The sequence below is a fragment of the Thalassophryne amazonica genome, chromosome 2 (assembly GCF_902500255.1).
Source record: "Thalassophryne amazonica chromosome 2, fThaAma1.1, whole genome shotgun sequence".
Lineage (NCBI taxonomy): Eukaryota > Metazoa > Chordata > Actinopteri > Batrachoidiformes > Batrachoididae > Thalassophryne > Thalassophryne amazonica.
In genome coordinates, this window is record NC_047104.1 from 34996998 (window position 1) to 35019048 (window position 22051).

The following is a 22051-nucleotide window of genomic DNA, read 5'->3' on the forward strand; positions in this document are numbered from 1 at the left end:
GTTAGCTGACTTTTTTCAAGGGTTGTAATAAATTAAACAATGAGCTGGAATTAGTCTACAATGTGTTTAAAACCTTAGACTTCAATAATTTTTAGAAGAGGAGCTCATCCCTTTTATTTCCTGTTTATTATGTCATTTTGAATGTTAATTTACTGTCTAGTGTATTTATAAATTGTTTAGGTTGTTGATGTTATCGTATACGCACTATTATTATTATCATTATTACATCCTCCAAGGATGTAATAACATCATCGGTGTTTACTTATTTATTTACATATTTGTCTGTCTGTGTGTCTGTTAGCAGGATTATGTCAAAACTACTGCACGGACTTTGAAGAGATTTTCAACACAGATACATATTAGGTCATGGAAGACTCTTTGTACCACACATAGATATTAGGGCATGGAAGACTCCACTGAATTTGGGAGGTGATCTGGATCTGGATTCTGGATCAATATTTTCCTTGAAATACTCTTTGAAGCATTACTTTAAACTCACAGATTCTCACCAAATTTGCACCACACATAGATATTAGGGCATGGAAAACTCCACTGAATATTGGAGGTGATCCAGATCCAGATTCTGGATCAAGATTTCCCTTTATATAGTCATTGAAGGATTACTTCAAAACTACTTTTCTCATGGAACCTGCATGCACAAGAGTCACCCCGGACCCGGCAGCATTAGACTTATTACGTCCGAAAAGGACATAACAAAATCATTGGCATTTATTTATTTATTTGTCTGTCTGTTTACATCAAAACTACTGCATAGATTTAGACAAGATTTTCACCATAGATAGATATTAGACGATGGAAGACTCCCCTAAATTTTGGAGGTGATCCGGATTTTGGTTCAAGTTTCACTTTATATAGGCTTTGAAGGATTACTATTAGCAGGATTACGTCAAAACTACTGCACGGATTTTGACAAAATTTTCAACACAGATACATATTAGACCATGGATGAAGGATTTTTGAAGGTGATCTGGATCCAGATCCAGATTTTGCTTTATATAGGCTTTGAAGTCAAAAGTACTTCACAAATTCTCACCAAATTTTCACCACTGAGAGACATTAGGGCATGGAAGACTTCTGTTTTGGTGGTGTTTATCCTTGACTCAAAATACATAAGCACACCAAATCAACTGTGCTGTCTTTGTCCGTGATCAAAGTTGTTTGCACGCACGCACAAACACCTGTTTGTTTTTACACATGCAGGTGCTTCTAGTTTTCAACACAAACAGGGTGGAGATCAAACACAATACACATTTCACTAATAGTAACGGCAACATAACTAAAGTGACTAAACCAGTTGACTTACAAAATCACAATAAATCAGTAACACTAATAACACTGTTAAAGTAACATGAACTACAATATTAACATTTTTAACACCCAAACACCCATGGTGCATTGCAGCACAACATCCATTGTTTACGGATTAGCTAAAACTGCTAATTTCTCCAAAAATATTAGTCCTATCAACTTTCCGTTTTCACAGCGTTCAACCTTGACCCAAATCACATAAGCATACTAAATTGCAAAAGTCAGCTCTCCTCGGTTTCTGCGTGATCAAAGCCATACACGTACACACACAGAGGTACTTGGCTATTATAATATAGATATTTTCTATAAGTTCAGTTGATATTGGTCCACAGGAAAAACTATACAGTAAAAAATATATGTTTTAGCCTACAAGAAAATGTACTGTGCTGATTTCAGCATTTTAAGGCCTTTCTGAACTTGTACACAATGTTTATTAATTATTGTGATATTAATGTTAATTTCAATTATTATGGCCAAAGTAATCATGACAGACTGGTAAATTACAGTGTGCCCTTTTCAAAACTGTATTTTGTTAAAACAATTTATACATGTTGTAGCTTAACTCGACCGGTGAGGTGTGAAGGCACATGCCATGCAGTTGTATATAAGACTAGAGAACGCAGTAGCGCTGAGCCGTGTGCAGACAAAGAGGCATGATCGCCATTTTAATTCCGGGCAAGTTAGTGATTTGCGTGCATAGAAGTTCAAGAAACAGGTGGAATATGCCGGAAAGCTGCGCATGTTGGCAAAGCCACAAATGGAGGAACAAGGGAAACAATATTTCCTTCCATAAGTAAGTGGTTTTGGTTATTTTTGTCACTTTGTCCATGATATTTGGATGATAAACAGATGTATGTCTCCTGCTGCCGTACCTGCGTCGCCCAATGACACGGACCATTAACTCTTATGTCTAGTTGATATTTTCCACTGCTAGACCAATGTCTAGTTAAGGGGCTGACACCGTTGTATACGACGGCTAAGACCAAGCTTTACTAAATTATAAATAACTTTTTAATGATATGAGATAGAAACTTACTTTTTTTTTTTTTTGCTGAAAAGTTAACTCCACGGACTTTCGAGCCAGCCATCGGCCATCTTTGTACTCCTCATAGAAGCTGTGTGATGATGTGTGCAATGTGAGTGTCCAATCGGAATTGGTTCGCCGTCACATGGTTTTACAAAATCCAATCATAGGGCAAATTTACCTCACGTGAAAAGCCAAAGATTTTTTTCAGGAGTGATTTGTTACTAGTTGGCCCATTTGAATAGCCCCTGGGTGCTCCAATGAGTACATACTATTAGTACATACTCAGTGCGCCCTGCGCCACAGCAATCAGTGAAAGCAGACGGAGAGCCTCTAATGACAATCTCACGTGAAAGCTGCTTTAGGAGCAGCACAGAACAGTCCAAAACAGAGTAGAAGTAGAATTTTGTGTTGTAACCTTTGTGTAATAGCAGACAGAAATTGCGTTGAGATGAAGACAAAAAAACGCATAGACCATTTTGTATATATTGTTCAAAATGTGCATTTGTATTTATTGTTTGAACCTTTTTGTTGTACAGTCACACAAGACCTCAAATTACCTTGATAAAGTGTCAAAACAGTTGTTTATTATAGTTTGCTGTTTGTTTTGAATAAATGTGTGTGGAAAATTATTTTCCGCTTCTCTATTTTCTTTATTTTTGTTTGTAAACCTTTATTACACTTAGAAAACACAACAAAAGCATATATATTCTGAAAGCACAGGTTGTCCTGGAAAAAAAAAGAGACATAAAAGAGTTGCTCACAGCAATAATAAAACATTTATGCCAGGCAAGTGAACTGTCCAAAAAATGCCCTTGGACACCAGAGGGTTAAAATACTTGTCGTTAGTGATTAAAATTGTTCGACAAGACTGGGGATTTTTTTTTTTAAATTTCCACCTTAAAATAATGAAATTATAATGACCTGCGCTGTGCCACTCACAGTCACACCCACACATAGAGATGTGTACCCACACCACTGACGTCATGAATGAAACTCGGTCAATAAAGGATCATTGTGTAAAATATATATATATATGTGTGTGTGTGTGTGTGTGTGTGTGTGTGTGTGTGTGTGTGTGTGTGTGTGTGTGTGTGTGTGTGTGTGTGTGTGTGTGTGTGTGTGTGTGTGTGTGTGTGTGTGTGTGTATTGTAATGGTTTTAGGAGCTGCGCTGCGTTGAACACAGCAGCTGCTGCAGCAGGACGCCTCAGCTCAGCAGCTTGAACAGTAACTTTCAACACTAATATTTGGGAGTGTGTGTGTGTGTGTGTGTGTGTGTGTGTGTGTGTGTGTGTGTGTGTGTGTGTGTGTGTGTGTGTGTGTGTGTGTGTGTGTGTGTGTGTGTGTGTGTGTGTGTGTGTGTGTCAGAGTAAGTTTAATACTTTCCTGACATAATTTAGTGTAATTTAATTTTACTGGCTCGATATCCAGGTCAAAATGACATTTTAACACGTATTTTGCGAGCATTTTTCTCTGAATCTCCATTGAAAATGCATTAACATCCGGGTGTTTCATCAATATTTTGCCCAGTTAGGAGACGTCATGTCGCTGTCCATGAAGGGACGTTTTCATTTAGTGTGCAGCACTGGAAGTGCGCTCTCTAGTTCTTATATACAGCTCCATGGCACATGCGCAGTTGCATGGTAGAGTTCATCTTGACTTCATCTCGACGGGACACCTCCACCTACCCCTACCCCATCAATGGACCTTGAGAGATGCACATCAGTGAACATCATTCTGTAAGTCCATGAGCAGTTCACACTTTTCTTCTTGTTTTTTTTTTATATTTATTTATTTATTATTTACAGTGCTTTTCTGCCTAAAGTCAAAGGAGTTTTCACAGCCTCTTTCACATAATGACAGTGTTATAATCCACATCTATCCTGAGCACTGTGTGCGCAAACGTGTGGTCATTTCAGCCACGTTAGTGGCGCTCAACATCCGTGAGAGTGCCACATCGTGTTCACACAGAAATCCTTGCGCCTGCAAACACTGCGCAAGTGCTGTTCGACATTCGCATGTGCGCTGTGCGCCATGTCAGTGGCTCTCGCGCAATACGTGTGTGGACTGCTCGAGATTTGTGGCCATATTATTACCACCAATCCGGGCAGCATTCAGCAGACAGTCAGCCGCAATGTGTGCATGTGTCGGGAGAACCAATTAGATGAGCTTCCACTCTCCACCAATCGTGTGTCAGTGGGATTCCAACTTAAGCAGGTTGGGGGGAGTGTTGGGACATGTGTGGCTGCCAGTGGCAGTGGTTCCCCAAAATTACCTTCAAGACCTTACAAGGAGGAGGGCAGAGGTTCTGTTTCACACTAATTGCTTATGTTTGCACATGATGCCTATAAATGCAATGGACATATTTCAGTGAAAGTTTGCCAGAAGTTCTGCCATTTAAAAAATTATGACATTTATTTAATTATTTATTTAATTACTTATTTATTTATCTATGTATTTTTGTGATCCATATCTGCCTTAATTAGAACCCTTCAAAAGAGGTAAAAATCAGTTGCTTTTTGTTTGCTTCTGTTATTTTGTTTTGGGGTTTGTTTGTTTGTTTGTTTTTGCAAGTGTATCATTTTTTTTTTTACCTTCATCCAACAGCACATCTACTTCAGCTAGAGACGTCCCAGCAAATACTGCAAATGCCTCCAGATGGCTTACAGCGTACTGGATTAGTTTTGTGTGTGTGTGTGTGTTAGAAGACTGAGCACCGTCAATAAGCTCGTTCAAATTGTCTGTCACCAAAACAAACTCTGTCATATTTGTTTTTAAACTAAGCACCGTTGCCATGTCAAAGGCTGCGAGAGTGCTAGTGTAAGCGTGCGGTCCGTCAATGCTTGATTGCTACATGCACACAAATGCAATACGTCATGTGTTTATGTTAAGGTCATTGCGTCATGCAGTGTTGCAAAAACGTATGGAACCACAATTGCATGGTAAACGGAACAAAATTGCAACTGGGACAAATGATCAATATGTGACATACAAACCACCAATCAAATGACAAGGATCTATTTAGGTGTGATATAACATCAGACAGCTAAAATTCCAAATACAAGCTAACTGAGAAAGGGTTGTTTTAAAAAACATCTTTCTGTGTGACCGTGTGGTAGTTTAGCCTTTTGCCTTTATTCTAATTATTATTTAAAAAGCTAATATCAAAATGTAGGGTTGATTCAGAAGTTTTGAGCCTGACCCACACAAAGTAGGATGAGGATATTCATCTTTTGAATTCTGAGAAGTCAACATTTATCTTGAGAATGTGTGAAATTTTGACTCACTGGGTGCAATGTTTCAGACACAATATTTCAGTGAAGTGAGTAGGGGTCTGTCCGATTGGAAAAAAAACATGCAAAGCTGGGGGGTGTCCTGTGATTCAGTATCTCATGAAAAAATTAAACTCTGTGAAGGACATCCATGAGGACATGGTAATGACTAGGGATGAGAGTACATCACTATCTGCATCTGTATCTGTTCAGCCATCAAACAAACGGAGATACTTTGTGGACTGTTGCCTCTACTGGTGGTTGGCTCTCACTGTGGTATTGTATCACTTCCTGTTCCGGAGCACAGCGGTGTTTTGCTGTATGTGTTAGCTGTTTAATCTGCGCAGTTAGATTGATCTAGATAACGATTTGTTTCACAGTGTAATCTTCACGTGCCTTAACTAAAGCACTCCCTCTGCTGAATCACCTCTAAATTATTTACACATTATTCACTTTGTGTGTTTTTAGGAATCCGCTAGCTTAGCGCAGCTACTAGCTCTTAGCCGGTTTACCATGGCGGCTTCTCCTGTCTCTCCCACACTTTTCTGCTCTGGGTGTGAAATGTTTAGTTATTCCTCAGCCTCCTTTAGCATTAATGGTACTTGTAATAAGTGTAGCTTATTCGTAGCTTTGGAGGCCAGGTTGGGCGAATTGGAGACTCGGCTCCGCACCATGGAAAATTCTACAGCTAGCCAGGCCCCTGTAGTCGGTGCGGACCAAGGTAGCTTAGCTGCCGTTAGTTCCCTTCCAGCAGATCCCGAGCAGCCGGGAAAGCAGGCCGACTGGGTGACTGTGAGGAGGAAGCGTAGCCCTAAACAGAAGCCCCGTGTACACCGCCAACCCGTTCACATTTCTAACCGTTTTTCCCCACTCGGCGACACACCCACCGAGTATCAAACTCTGGTTATAGGCGACTCTGTTTTGAGAAATGTGAAGTTAGCGACACCAGCAACCATAGTCAATTGTCTTCCGGGGGCCAGAGCAGGCGACATCGAAGGAAATTTGAAACTGCTGGCTAAGGCTAAACGTAAATTTGGTAAGATTGTAATTCACGTCGGCAGTAATGACACCTGGTTACGCCAATCGGAGGTCACTAAAATTAACATTGAATCGGTGTGTAACTTTGCAAAAACAATGTCGGACTCTGTAGTTTTCTCTGGGCCCCTCCCCAATCGGACTGGGAGTGACATGTTTAGCCGCATGTTCTCCCTGAATTGCTGGCTGTCTGAGTGGTGTCCAAAAAATGAGGTGGGCTTCATAGATAATTGGCAAAGCTTCTGGGGAAAACCTTGTCTTGTTAGGAGAGACGGCATCCATCCCACTTTGGATGGAGTGGCTCTCATTTCTAGAAATCTGGCCAATTTTCTTAAATCCTCCAAACCGTGACTATCCAGGGTTGGGACCAGGAAGCAGAGTTGTAGTCTTACACACCTCTCTGCAGCTTCTCTCCCCCTGCCATCCCCTCATTACCCCATCCCCGTAGAGGCGGTGCCTGCTCCCAGACCACCAATAACCAGTAAAAATCTACTTAAGCATAAAAATTCAAAAAGAAAAAATAATATAGCACCTTCAACTGCACCACAGACTAAAACAGTTAAATGTGGTCTATTAAACATTAGGTCTCTCTCTTCTAAGTCCCTGTTAGTAAATGATATAATAATTGATCAACATATTGATTTATTCTGCCTTACAGAAACCTGGTTACAGCAGGATGAATATGTTAGTTTAAATGAGTCAACACCCCCGAGTCACACTAACTGCCAGAACGCTCGTAGCACGGGCCGAGGCGGAGGATTAGCAGCAATCTTCCATTCCAGCTTATTAATTAATCCAAAACTCAGACAGAGCTTTAATTCATTTGAAAGCTTGACTCTTAGTCTTGTCCATCCAAATTGGAAGTCCCAAAAAACAGTTTTATTTGTTGTTATCTATCGTCCACCTGGTCGTTACTGTGAGTTTCTCTGTGAATTTTCAGACCTTTTGTCTGACTTAGTGCTTAGCTCAGATAAGATAATTATAGTGGGCGATTTTAACATCCACACAGATGCTGAGAATGACAGCCTCAACACTGCATTTAATCTATTATTAGACTCAACTGGCTTTGCTCAAAATGTAAATGAGTCCACCCACCACTTTAATCATATCTTAGATCTTGTTCTGACTTATGGTATGGAAATTGAAGACTTAACAGTATTCCCTGAAAACCCCCTTCTGTCTGATCATTTCTTAATAACATTTACATTTACTCTGATGGACTACCCAGCAGTGGGGAATAAGTTTCATTACACTAGACGTCTTTCAGAAAGCGCTGTAACTGGGTTTAAGGATATGATTCCTTCTTTATGTTCTCTAATGCCATATACCAACACAGTGCAGAGTAGCTACCTAAACTCTGTGAGTGAGATAGAGTATCTCGTCAATAGTTTTACATCCTCATTGAAGACAACTTTGGATGCTGTAGCTCCTCTGAAAAAGAGAGCCTTAAATCAGAAGTGCCTGACTCCGACTCACAAACTCGCAGCTTAAAGCAGATAACCCGTAAGTTGGAGAGGAAATGGCGTCTCACTAATTTAGAAGATCTTCACTTAGCCTGGAAAAAGAGTCTGTTGCTCTATAAAAAAAAAAAAAGCCCTCCGTAAAGCTAGAACATCTTACTACTCATCACTAATTGAAGAAAATAAGAACAACCCCAGGTTTCTTTTCAGCACTGTAGCCAGGCTGACAAAGAGTCAGAGCTCTATTGAGCCGAGTATTCCTTTAACTTTAACTAGTAATGACTTCATGACTTTCTTTGCTAATAAAATTCTAACTATTAGAGAAAAAATTACTCATAACCATCCCAAAGACATATCGTTATCTTTGGCTGCTTTCAGTGATGTCGGTATTTGGTTAGACTTTTTCTCTCCGATTGTTCTGTCTGAGTTATTTTCATTAGTTACTTCCTCCAAACTATCAACATGTCTATTAGACCCCATTCCTACCAGGCTACTCAAGGAAGCCCTACCAATAATTAATGCTTCGATCTTAAATATGATCAATCTATCTTTATTAGTTGGCTATGTACCACAGGCTTTTAAGGTGGCAGTAATTAAACCATTACTTAAAAAGCCATCACTTGACGCAGCTATCTTAGCTAATTATAGGCCAATCTCCAACCTTCCTTTTCTCTCAAAAATTCTTGAAAGGGTAGTTGTAAAACAGCTAACTGATCATCTGCAGAGGAATGGTCTATTTGAAGAGTTTCAGTCAGGTTTTAGAATTCATCATAGTACAGAAACAGCATTAGTGAAGGTTACAAATGATCTTCTTATGGCCTCAGACAGTGGACTCATCTCTGTGCTTGTTCTGTTAGACCTCAGTGCTGCTTTTGATACTGTTGACCATAAAATTTTATTACAGAGATTAGAGCATGCCATAGGTATTAAAGGCACTGCGCTGCAGTGGTTTGAATCATATTTATCTAATAGATTACAATTTGTTCATGTAAATGGGGAATCTTCTTCACAGACTAAGGTTAATTATGGAGTTCCACAAGGTTCTGTGCTAGGACCAATTTTATTCACTTTATACATGTTTCCCTTAGGCAGTATTATTAGACAGCATTGCTTAAATTTTCATTGTTACGCAGATGATACCCAGCTTTATCTATCCATGAAGCCAGAGGACACACACCGATTAGCAAGACTGCAGGATTGTCTTACAGACATAAAGACATGGATGACCTCTAATTTCCTGCTTTTAAACTCAGATAAAACTGAAGTTATTGTACTTGGCCCCACAAATCTTAGAAACCTGGTGTCTAACCAGATCCTTACTCTGGATGGCATTATCCTGACCTCTAGTAATACTGTGAAAAATCTTGGAGTCTTTTTTGATCAGGATATGTCATTCAATGCGCATATTAAACAAATATGTAGGACTGCTTTTTTGCATTTGCGCAATATCTCTAAAATTAGAAAGGTCTTGTCTCAGAGTGATGCTGAAAAACTAATTCATGCATTTATTTCCTCTAGGCTGGACTATTGTAATTCATTATTATCAGGTTGTCCTAAAAGTTCCCTGAAAAGCCTTCAGTTAATTCAAAATGCTGCAGCTAGAGTACTGACAGGGACTAGAAGGAGAGAGCATATCTCATCCATATTGGCCTCTCTTCATTGGCTTCCTGTTAATTCTAGAATAGAATTTAAAATTCTTCTTCTTACTTATAAGGTTTTGAATAATCAGGTCCCATCTTATCTTAGGGACCTCATAGTACCATATCACCCCAATAGAGCGCTTCGCTCTCAGACTGCAGGCTTACTTGTAGTTCCTAGGGTTTGTAAGAGTAGAATGGGAGGCAGAGCCTTCAGCTTTCAGGCTCCTCTCCTCTGGAACCAGCTCCCAATTCAGATCAGGGAGACAGACACCCTCTCTACTGTTAAGATTAGGCTTAAAACTTTCCTTTTTGCTAAAGCTTATAGTTAGGGCTGGATCAGGTGACCCTGAACCATCCCTTAGTTATGCTGCTATAGACTTAGACTGCTGGGGGGTTCCCATGATGCACTGAGTGTTTCTTTCTCTTTTTGCTCTGTATGCACCACTCTGCATTTAATCATTAGTGATTGATCTCTGCTCTCTTCCACAGCATGTCTTTTTCCTGGTTCTCTCCCTCAGCCCCAACCAGTCCCAGCAGAAGACTGCCCCTCCCTGAGCCTGGTTCTGCTGGAGGTTTCTTCCTGTTAAAAGGGAGTTTTTCCTTCCCACTGTCGCCAAGTGCTTGCTCACAGGGGGTCGTTTTGACATTGGGGTTTTTCTGTAATTACTGTATGGCCTTGCCTTACATTATAAAGCGCCTTGGGGCAGCTGTTTGTTGTGATTTGGCGCTATATAAATAAAATTGATTTGATTTGATTTGATCTAAACTATCTGTATCCGTATCTGTACTTGTAGTGGGTGGGGCCTAAACTGCAAGTGGGTGTGGTTTAAATCAAAATGGGTGGGGCTTAAATCAGTACATTATTTTAAGTCTGAAATTGATATGGATTGATCAGAAGTTGCTATATTTATTGTTTATTTGAAAACTATTTACACAACAACCTCAAAATTGAGATTCAAATCAATGTTTTTATCACAAAAGTAAGAGAACTATTTACAGAACAAGTTTTTATGAACTCAGAACATGAATATTCTTAAGTGTATGAATGAATATTTACAGAACAGCCTCAGAATTGAGATTCAATGTTTTTGATCACAATAGTAAAGGAACTATTTTACAGAACATTTTTTTTTTTTATAAACTCAGAACATGAATATTCTTAAGTGTAAGAATGATTAACAGAACAGCCTCAGAATTGAGATTCAATGTCAAAGGAAATTATGAACTACTAAGTATGCATGAACAAGAGTTGTCATACTCAACATAACTTTCTTTTTAATTTTATGATCAAACTGTGATTTTGTTTTTTCAATTTCTTTATTTTTACTAATGTTCTTGGCATTTTTCCCACACAAAGTTAAACAATATTGATTAAGGTGTGTGTGTGTGTGTGTGTGTGTGTGTGTGTGTGTGTGTGTGTGTGTGTGTGTGTGTGTGTGTGTGTGTGTGTGTGTGTGTGTGTGTGTGTGTGTGTGTGTGTGTGTGAGACTGAGTGACTGTGTGAGAGGGAGAGAGAGAGGTTGTTCAACTGACCAGTTTACTTTTATGAACTGCAGTGAGAAAGTGTTAGATACTGCATGCAGTCATATTCAATAAAAATATTAATACACGCTACTTTGTGCATTCAACTATATGTGTGTATGTGTGTGCATGACTGTCTGTGTGTGACTGTGTGAGAGGGAGAGAGAGATTGTTCTACTGACCAATTTATTTTTATGAACTGCAGTGAGTGTCAGATATGTCAGATACTGCATGCAGCCATGTTCAATAAAAATATTAATATAGGCTACTTTGTGTGTTCAGCTATATATGTATATGTGTGTAAGTGGTCTGTAAGACTGTTTATTTTTTTAATGATCTGTGTGAACTATGTGAAACCTGGCTTAAACCTACAGCTGTCCTCCCCTTAAATGAGGCCTGCCCACCAGCATATACATTTAGTGACATCCCTCGTGATGCAAAGCAAGGCGGGGGTGTTGCTCTTATTTATAAATCTAGGTTTAGCTTATTAGCTGTTGGGGGTTACAAATATAACTCGTTTGAGCATCTGATTCTGGGCTCTGCTCAGGATATTATGCATTGCCAAGGTCAGAAGAATAAAAATCAGTCGTATTACTTTGTCACTGTATATAGGCCTCCTGGCCCATATTCTGAAATCTTAGATGAATTTGGTGCGTTCATCTCTAACTTGTCAACTAGTGCAGATAACATTCTGATCATTGGTGACTTTAACATTCATATAAATAAGCCTTCTGATCCCTTCTGCAAATCATTTCTGAAAATTGTGGATGCATTAGGATTTTGGTAATGCATTCGGGATTCATCGCACATTAGTGGAAATACCCTGGATCTGGTTCTCGCACGTGGTATTGTTGTCACGAATATTGACATCATGCCTCTTACATCAGTGGTGTCTGATCACTCACTTATTAAGTTTACAGTTTCACTGCCGTGTTTAGTGTAACAACAACCTTATATATCATTACGGTGATACATCAACTCCTCAACTAAGACTGAACTCAAAACTAGACTGCTTGATGTCTTAGCTTCACATTTGACAAATACCCAGTCAGTAGACAGTTTTGTGGATAGTTTAAACTCAGTGCTCAAAACTACATTCAACATGATTGCACCACCTGTGTTAAACCCGCGCTCCCCCAAATCACAGTCACCTTGGTTCAATGATTATCTGCGTAACCTCAAGCATAAAGCAAGAGGTCTAGAACGGAAATGGCATCGTTCAGAATTAGAAGTATTACACCTTGCATGGCATGATGCTATCTTAGACTATAAGCATGTTTTATTGGCTACAAAGTGGACCTACTACTCTGATTTGATCAACAAAAACAAGCATAACTCAAAGTTCTTGTTTGACCCGGTGGCAACACTTATGCATGGACAAACACCTGTAGTTCGCTCTCCTTTTACAGCACAAGATTTCCTGGATTACTTTGAGAAGAAAATAGAAGACATTAGGTTAAACATATCCCGGCATGCCTTAACCCAACCAATACACCCTGGTATTGAGGTGGGCGCCATTACTGAGATATTACCTAGATTTACAGAATTTGATAGTATCTCACTAGGCATGCTAACAAAACTCGTAACGTCAAAAAAAGCACAACCTGTTTATTTGATCCTATACCAACAAAATTGTTTAAGGACCTGTGGCCCACTCTTGGGCCGACTGTGCTGGAAATTATTCATCTTTCTTTAACTTCTGGATCTGTTCCTAAATGTTTCAAATCTGCAGTGATTAAACCATTACTTAAGAAACCTAATCTTGACCCTACTGTATTGAAAAACTATTGGCCGATATTAAATCTATCATTTTTCTCTAAAATTCTGGAAAAAGTGGTCTCACGGCAGCTCGTAGACTATCTTACTGAGAATAATCTCTTTGAGCCACTGCAGTCTGCTTTTAGAAAATATCATTCCACAGAGACGGCTCTCACTAAAGTGGTGAATGATCTTCTGCTTACAATGGATTCGGACACCACTACGGTTCTGTTGCTGTTAGATCTCAGTGCTGCATTTGATACAGTGGATCATCATATTCTACTTGATAGGCTGGAAAATCATTTTGGGATTACTGGGAGTGCCCTTGCATGGCTGACGTCATAAATGACCAGTCGTTCTCACTGTGTTTTGTACAGTAACACTACCTCTAACCTTAGTGACATGAAATTTGGGGTTCCACAGGGGTCTGTCTTAGGCCCCTTGCTTTACTCCCTTTATATAGCACCCCTTGGGCACATATTGCGCAGTTTTGGGATTACCTTTCACTGCTATGCAGATGATACTCAGTTATACGAGGTCTGTTAGAAAAGTATCCAACCTTTTTATTTTTTTCGAAAACCATATGGATTTGAATCACGTGTTATTGCATCAGCCAAGCTTGAACCTTCGTGCGCATGCGTGAGTTTTTTCACGCCTGTCGGTTGCGTCATTCGCCTGTGAGCAGGCTTTGTGTGAGCAGTGGTCGACCCCTCTCATCGGATTTTTATTGCGAATAAATGTCTGAATGATTTGGAGCTTTGCTGCATCAATTTTTTCCAGAAACTGTGAGAGACCTCCAGGTGGACACCATTCGGAAAATTCAGATGGCTTTCAGGGACGATTTTATGGGGATTACACAGATTAAGGAGTGCTCCAGCTGGTTTAAAGTCCGCCCACAGCTTCTGAGAGCGTGCCGCACTCCGAGCGCTGATCGACAGGCTGAATCAACCAGATCATTTCCAACATGAAGGCTTTGTTGATCCAGGACGTCGTCTGACTTACACAAAAATGGCAGGAGAAGTGGACATCAGTACTTTTTCGGCACATTGAGACAGACGTGCGGAGGAATTCCGTGCGTCGCGGCGGTGCCACATGGCACAAAACAACGCCGTGATGAAGCCTCACAGGACATGTTCTGGCATGTCCAGGCTCATCCACAATTTCTCAGATAGTCATACGACTGAAAAACCACCGAAAGCAGTCTGAAAGCCATCTCAAAGCCGTCCTGTGAGACCAACACGGAGGTGGTTTTGTGCCGCACCATGAACGGCTCTGTGGCGTATCCCTCCGCTTCTCTTTCCATGAAAAAAACTCCCGTAACAGTGGAATGTGCCGAAAAAGTACTGATGTCCACGTCTCCTGCCATTTTTGTGTAAGTCAGACGACGTCCCGGATCAACAAAGCCTTCACGTTGGAAATGATCTGGTTGATTCAGCCTGTCGATCAGCGCTCAGAGCGCGGCGCGCTCTCAGCAACTGTGGGTGGTCTTTAAACCGGCTGGAACACTCCTTAATCTGTGTAATCCCTATAAAATCATCCCTGAAAGCCATCTGAATTTTCCGAATTGTGTCCACCTGGAGGTCTCTCACAGTTTTCTGGAAAGAAATTGATGCAGCAAAGCTCCAAATCATTCAGACATTTATTCGCAATAAAAATCCGACAAGAGGGGTGGACCATTGCTCACACAAAGCCTGCTCACAGGCGAATGACGCAACTGACAGGCGTGAAAAAACTCACGCATGCGCACAAAGGTTCAAGCTTGGCTGATGCAATCACACGTGATTCAAATCCATATGGTTTTTGAAAAAGATAAAAAGGTCGGATACTTTTCTAACAGACCTCGTACATGCCGATAACTGCTGGTAATCTTGTTCACATAAAATCCTTAGAAGATTGCCTTGCAGCAGTGAGAAGCTAGATGTCTAGAAACTTCCTACTTTTAAACTCTGATAAGACTGAAATGATGGTTCTTGGTCCATTGAGACATCGGCATCAATTTGACCAGTTAATGCTGAGCCTAGGCTGAGTGAGTGAGGAACCTTGGGGTCATTTTTGATCCTTCATTGTCCTTTGGCCTCCACATTAGAAATATTACTAGGACTGCTTTCTTCCACCTGCGAAATATAGCGAAGATTCGTCCCATCCTGTCTATGGCTGATGTTGAGACCCTGATCCATGCATTTATCTCTTCTGGATTGGACTACTGCAATGTTCTATTTTCTGGTTTGCCGCAGTCTAGCATTAGGGGTCTCCAATTGGTTCAAAATCCTGCAGCCAGACTTTTGACACAAACCAGAAAGTACAACCACATTACACCCATTTTGGCATCCCTTCACTGGCTTCCCGTCCCAGTGAGATCAGATTTTAAGGTTCTGCTACTAACCTATAAAATTATTCATGGCCTGGCACCTCCCTACCTAGCTGACCTAATTAAACCTTACGTACCGGCTCGGGCTTTACGTTCTCAGGGTGCAGGACTACTTTGTGTCCCTAAGGTGAATAAGAAGTCTGCGGGTCACAGAGCTTTCTCTTAGCGTGCCCCTGTTCTGTGGAATGATCTCCCTGTGTCAATAAAACAGTCAGATTCTGTGGAGACTTTCAAGTCCAGACTTAAGAAGCACTTATTTTCCCTTTCATATGGCTAGTATACTGGTACAGTTTTGTTTTACGCTTTTTGCTCTTTTAATTCATTTTATTAGTAATTGGAGCAGGCTGCAGCCTCAACTTTACCTAAATTCTGGGTCTTTTAGTGAAGTTTAGGGCTAGTGGCCGGCAGTCACCTTAGTATTTCTTCTGTTTTTCTTGTTGTTTAATGCTGGCAAATTATACAGTATTTTTTGTCTTTCTGATGCGCCAACAGCATTTCTTGTATATTCATCCGTGAATTGTTCTGTGAATTGTTCTGTAATTTATGTTTGTAGCATGGCCCAAGCAGAGGGTCACCCCTTTGAGTCTGGTCTGCTTGAGATTTCTTCCTCAGAGGGAGTTTTTCCTTACCACTGTTGCTCTGGAGGTTGGTAAGTTTAGACCTTACCTGTGTGAAGCACTTTGAGGCAGCTATGTTGTGATTTGGCGCTATGTAAATGAAAATAAATTGAAATTGAAATTGAACTTGATGATTCATGCAAATATCCAGTGATGGCAAACAGGGAAATAATGTCAGCCGTGTTCACTGTATTCTTCTCAAAAGCACCGCGTTCAGTAAGAGCCAAGTTTTCCAACTGACTTTATATCACCAACAAAACAAAGAGCAAGTAAACAGTTAAAAAAAAAAAAGCATAAATAAAGGGACTCTGAAATGAGTATCCGGCTCAACCCTAGAATGACATTGCTGGAGGATGCCCCGTCTAATGCTAGAGTTAAATACAGGCCAGCCAAATTCAAGAGGGGCAAAACAGGCACTGAAGATGGAGCAAGATCAGGACAATTCAGAACTGCCACCTTCATCAATCTGATCCAGAAGATCCATGAAATGGTCCTCGGTGATGTAGCAGTTTACTCTGTGTTGTGTGTTTGACTCCCCCCAGTTGCTCCCCTTGGTACACAAACTCACGATCTCTGGCATGAGAGGCAGGTGCAAACCAGTGAACTAAAACCCAAGCTCTGGCCTGTGTAGCTAGAGAATCCTTTAGCTGTCGGGGAGTGAGGCCTATTGGCAACCGCATGCACAGTGACTCCTGCTGGCCTCCTGCTGATGAAAGACCTGTGAATGATTATATTTCAGTATGATGGGTCTCAAGGCTTCTCATGGATGATCAGAAATGCATGAGGTTCCAGATGTTTAGGGAGAATCTTTGGCTTTTTGAGACAGATCTGTATAATTTTATGTGATGATTTATGACCATGAACAAAACCTGGGTCCGTCACTTTGACACCATTCCAAATAACAATTGAAGCAATGGAAACATGGGTTCTCCCCCACCGAAGAAAGCCAAAGCTGTCTCATCTGTTGGAAAGGTCTTGACTTCTATTTTCTATGATGCTGAGGGCATCATAATGGTGGATTATCTCCAGAAGGGACAGACCATCAATGGGGCCTATTATTCTTTCTTTTTGTGACAGCTGTGGGGGAAAATAAAGCAGAAGCACAGTGGAATACTGACAAGGTGTTCTGTTTGACCATGACAATGATCTGGTTCGCACATTAATCATCAAACTGGCTGCCATTCATGGATGTGGCGTCAAACATGTTCAGCATGCATGTTCGGCACTTATTCCCCTGATTGGGCTCCTTCGCACTTCCGTCATTCCAAACATGAAAAGGCACCCTACTGGATTTCATTCTAATATAGATAATGATGTCATGTCTACAGCGGTAGACTTCCTTGAGCTTCAGGATAAGGCCTTCTGTGAGAACGACATTAAGTCACTGCAGCATCACTGGAAAAAGTGTGTGGGCTTAATAGAGATTATGTGGAAAAATAAAGCATTACATTTGTTCAGCTGTGATTTCTTCTTGGTCAAGCTCAAAACTGTTCAATCATCCCTCATAAAATAATAAGACTCACTCAGAAATTCAGGAATTTTAGTTTCTGGTTCACTGAAAAATATAAAGAAAAGCACATAAGCCCAATATCTACAGTGTAGATTGTTGAATGAGATGTAGAATGCTGACTTTTTTTTTCGACTAGCCTATTTTCAAAGTGACAACTACTTTGTGTCATGTGTTTGGTAATTTATTGTAAGGATTTGTTCTGTTGTAGCAGAGATTGTTTTTGAATAAGTTTGTCTTGATGTGGCTGATGTTGTTGGTAAGAAAAAATTTGTCTGGCATTTCCAGTGACTGACTGTATTATGTTTGACAAGCACTGTAAAGGTGATTTGTCACTTTATTATTTTGTTTAGTTCACTAATAAGCCATAGTTTGTATACATTGCAATGTTTAAAATAATTCCAGTGGAGTTTGGAAGCAAAAGACATGTCCATGGGCATTGGTGGGGTGGTTTAAAAATATTCTTATCTGCAAAAGGGACCCTGCAGAAAAGATTGGGAACCACTGGTGTTGTGAGTCACTGAATTAAAGGTCAAATGTGGCAACTTTTGAAGCACACAGGTCTATCATTTGTCCGAAGTCCATGTCAGATTGCCGAAGACCTTTACTGTCTTCGTGCCCATGAGTACTTCATACTATATTACCTAGTTGAAGTGAATTTTGATATAATTTATCACGTTTAAGTTAGTGTTACCTAATTTAGGACAGTGGGTAAATGTGCTGCCATCTCACCAAACCTAAAAAAGAAAACCTCCACTACGTTCCAAACGGTTGTTTGCAGAAAACTGATGTGGAAGTCCCTGTCTAATTGCAGACAGACCAGATGGTAGAAAGGCTCAGGTAAGAACCTTTTCCAGGTCTATCTTTTTAATCTTGTGGCCGACACCAAAGACTCATCTCACGCCCCTGTGCTGAAGTATCAGAAGTGTCTTTGACCTCCATCCCTGACCACCTCTTTCAAGGCTTTTTTGCCTCTCTCGAACTGAAATAAGGGTTTCATTGTCCTGTTGAGAAGGTGGTAGTAATAGACCCCTTTCACTCATAGCGGCCACATCGATAGCACCTGAAATCTAATCCAACCCTGTCTGTTGAAAGAAGGTGCATTTGTGCTCTGCCAGAGGAATTGTGCAAATGCGGGTTGAGTAAAGTGTGGAAAAAGCAACGTATGAAATGCACAGCCATGAGAAACAAGTGCAGTGTCACTGAAAAATTAAGTTTGTTAGGAGATCTAACAATATGGACTTGTGTTACAGCAGTTATCATCTACAGAAGAATGTGGGGAACTTAGTATTTATTCCACACTATAACTGTCAGTAAGAAAAGCAGTTTCACACTGCCAGCTGTAAGACACAAAGCAGTTCTCTGGACACAAAAATGACACCTGAAACTGCAGCACTGTACCTCTTTCAGCGTTTCCCCCCGAGGCTCCATTTTTGTCTGTCAAGTTAGCTTCTTTTGCTGTGGTAGGAGCAGCGGTAGTTGTCTTCACAGGCATCTTTTCTGTTGTCTCACTGGAGAACATTGTTGGAGATGAAGATCCCTCTTTTCCATTTGCATCTTCTGTCGTTGCAGCAGTTTTAGATTGTGTTCTGTTGATTAAAACTGTTACGGTATTTGGTTCTGTTATGGATTCATGCACACTGTTGCGCTCTGTAGTGATGTTCGGAATCACAAACTCTGTGTGGTTGGAAAGCTCTGGAAAGCTGGTGGAGATTTGTGTGATCATTTCATTAGTGGTTGGGTTAGCCAGAGTCACTGTTGAATTTGCTGAAGTTGCTGTCGAGTTAGCTGAAGTTGTTGTCAGGTTAGCTGAAGGTGCTGTTGAGTTAGCTGAAGGTGCTGTCGAGTTATCTGAAGATGTTGTCAGATTAGCAGAAGTTGCTGAGTTTGCCAAAGTTGTTGATTTATAAAAGTGATCCCCTTCCACTGACGTATTTGTTTTACTCTCATTTGCAGGAGATACACTTGAATAAACGGCAGTGTTTGTCAGTTCAGCTTTTCCACCTGTGTTGGTTGTTGGAAGTGCTGTGAAACTGGCAGCCACGGTTTCATCAGATGTTTGTTGTGTCTCTTCCTCTTGATTTGACACATAGTCATCTTCCTCTAATTGTATTCCGGAGCCCAGTGGCCTCCCACTGCTCTCATCAATGCCTGACCCAATACCAGGCCCATTATCTTCTACACTGGTTTGATTTTGGCTTTTGTTTGGTCTATCAACTAGATCACGGAGCCATATTTTATCAATTGTACGTCCCGGGGAGTCAGTCGAATCTTCGGGCAATGCCAAGTGAGCGGTTTGGACAAGCAGGAGAAAACATGTGATTTTTAAATATATTCCCATTTCAGCCCTTTGGATTGTGATCTGAAACAGAAGAAAGAACACAAAGCAATATTTTATACTCTGAGATAATTATAGTATGTTTTACTACTAATAATATTATTATTAATAATAACAGCAATCAAAAGCAATATAAATGAAAATTTTATATTTGTAAGAAGTACAAAAATGCCACACAGACACACAGACATATATATATTACATATATATATACTAGCGTGTTGCCAGTAGGGATTCATGGACCACAATGGAAATAAGTGTTTTCATTTTCTTGTGTCATCCATCAGTTTTTAACATATTTACAATTATGTACTTATATTGAACTTAAAATCACTCACCACACTCACACTTTTAATATAAAGATGTCGTACTGCCCCCTGGTGAAATGGCGCGGGTCCAGAAAGTAGTTAGCATGCATGCTTAACTGTCATAAGCAGGTGGTTTTAATTTGACATAGACAGTGGCTGAAGACATTAAAACTACTAAACATTTCATTCGTGGTACCAACATGAAACTTAAGCCACTCATGGTTAAGAGCAGCATCATCGAAACTAATAAAACAAATTGAGCTACAAAACACAATAAATCAGTAACACTAACAACACTGTTAAACTAACACAAACCATATTAACAACATTTAAAACCTTAAAACCATGACCTCCCATGGTACATTACAGCACAGCATCCATTGTTTATTGGTTAGATAAAATTGCTAATTTCTCCAAAAAAATATGTGTCCTATCAACTTTCAGTTTTCACAGCATTCATCCTTTACCCTAAATACATAAGCATACCAAACAGCAAATGTCAGGTCTCCTCGGTTTCTGCGTGATTGAAGCCATAGTCACGTGTGCGCGCACACACACACACACACACATCTATATTATAATAGCTATATATCTATATTATAAACGGTACCCATTTACAGCTGAGTGACCTAAGACAGTACAGATCAAGTGTCTTGTCCAACAACAGATATGGGAACCATAACCGGAAATCAAACCCAAGTCTACATATACATTGGTAACCTGACTGCTCCCTCTGTTGTACCTGTTCTACCCAACTGGTCTCAGAGCCGATATAGGAGGACACTTCCAACCTGCATCATATTAAGCTTAACTTAAAGGCAATTAAAATGTGAAAGTGATTTTATTTAAATTATAAACAAAACCAAATTCTTTTTTTGAAACTTGTTTGCAGCCTCTGCCAGGTAAACCTTCTCCCTAATAATTTACTTGCAGCATGGTTTAAGAACATCTTGCTATGTGACACAAATCAATGTGGCACATCTTGTGCTGACACAAACCAAAATGAAAATCCTTATGGACAGAGCACTGATCCACCTCTTGTCTTCCAGATACTCTGGGAACTGCTCAGCTGATGGTGTGAACCACGAAACCAGCAAGATGACATCTCTGACTAATACATTCTGCATCTTTTGTTGGATTTCACTAAAACATTCAATGCAGCCATCGCTGCTTTGTTGCATGACACAGTACCACAGCCCAACACAGTCCCTACACAGTATCCAGCAGGATCAGTGTCTTTTTGACAGCATGAATGTACACAGGTGCCCTGTGAGTCGTGTTGTGCCAACGTCTCCGCTCCAGCACGCCGCTCCAGTTGTTCCCTACAGGCCTCGCTTCTGATAAGCGACTTTGTTGACTTGTTGTTTTGTTCACAGCTTTCTTGTAACGAAGAGTGTGGAACTCTGCATCTACATGTAAAGTACATTAGCCTGTAGCAACAAAGATTTAAATGTAAAAATCTGGAAACTTTCCATCTCTGTGATATATAGATTTATTGATAGAAATATCAGTGATTGAGTTGGAGTGTTGAGCCTGACAGCTGATAATTATCCAGTTAATGTTATTTGTAATCTTCCAAATTAAATAGTGATTTTCTAAAAGTGTACATTCAAATTTTCATCCTGTTTATTCTGAAAAATGTGTCTAACAAAAATTAAGGGAAAAAAAAGAAAGAGTCCTATATAGGCCCTGTGGTCCACCAATCCAACACAGGTTATGTCACCATCCAAAACCGGTACCCATTTAAAGCTGGGTAGATGAAGGAATATGTCCAAGGACACAAAGTGGTAGCTTGAAGGGAATCACCCAAGGTCTACATATTGGGAGCCCAGTTCCTTAACCCACTGGACCACCTGCTCTACAACCAAAGAAG

General features: G+C 40.3%; 1 protein-coding gene across 3 annotated transcripts in view; it reads right to left on the bottom strand.

Annotated features, from left to right (window-relative positions):
- The window catches only part of muc15 (mucin 15, cell surface associated), a 71900-nt gene that overhangs the window by 29636 nt on the left and 20213 nt on the right, over positions 1–22051 (bottom strand). For 2 of the 3 annotated variants that reach the window (XM_034184850.1, XM_034184841.1), the window contains exon 2: positions 18934–19894. In XM_034184850.1, coding sequence (XP_034040741.1) covers positions 18934–19873 — 940 coding nt within the window. In that variant the 5' untranslated portion in view covers positions 19874–19894. The remainder of the gene's footprint in view (positions 1–18933; positions 19895–22051) is intronic. The other variant, XM_034184858.1, reaches the window with a different exon arrangement.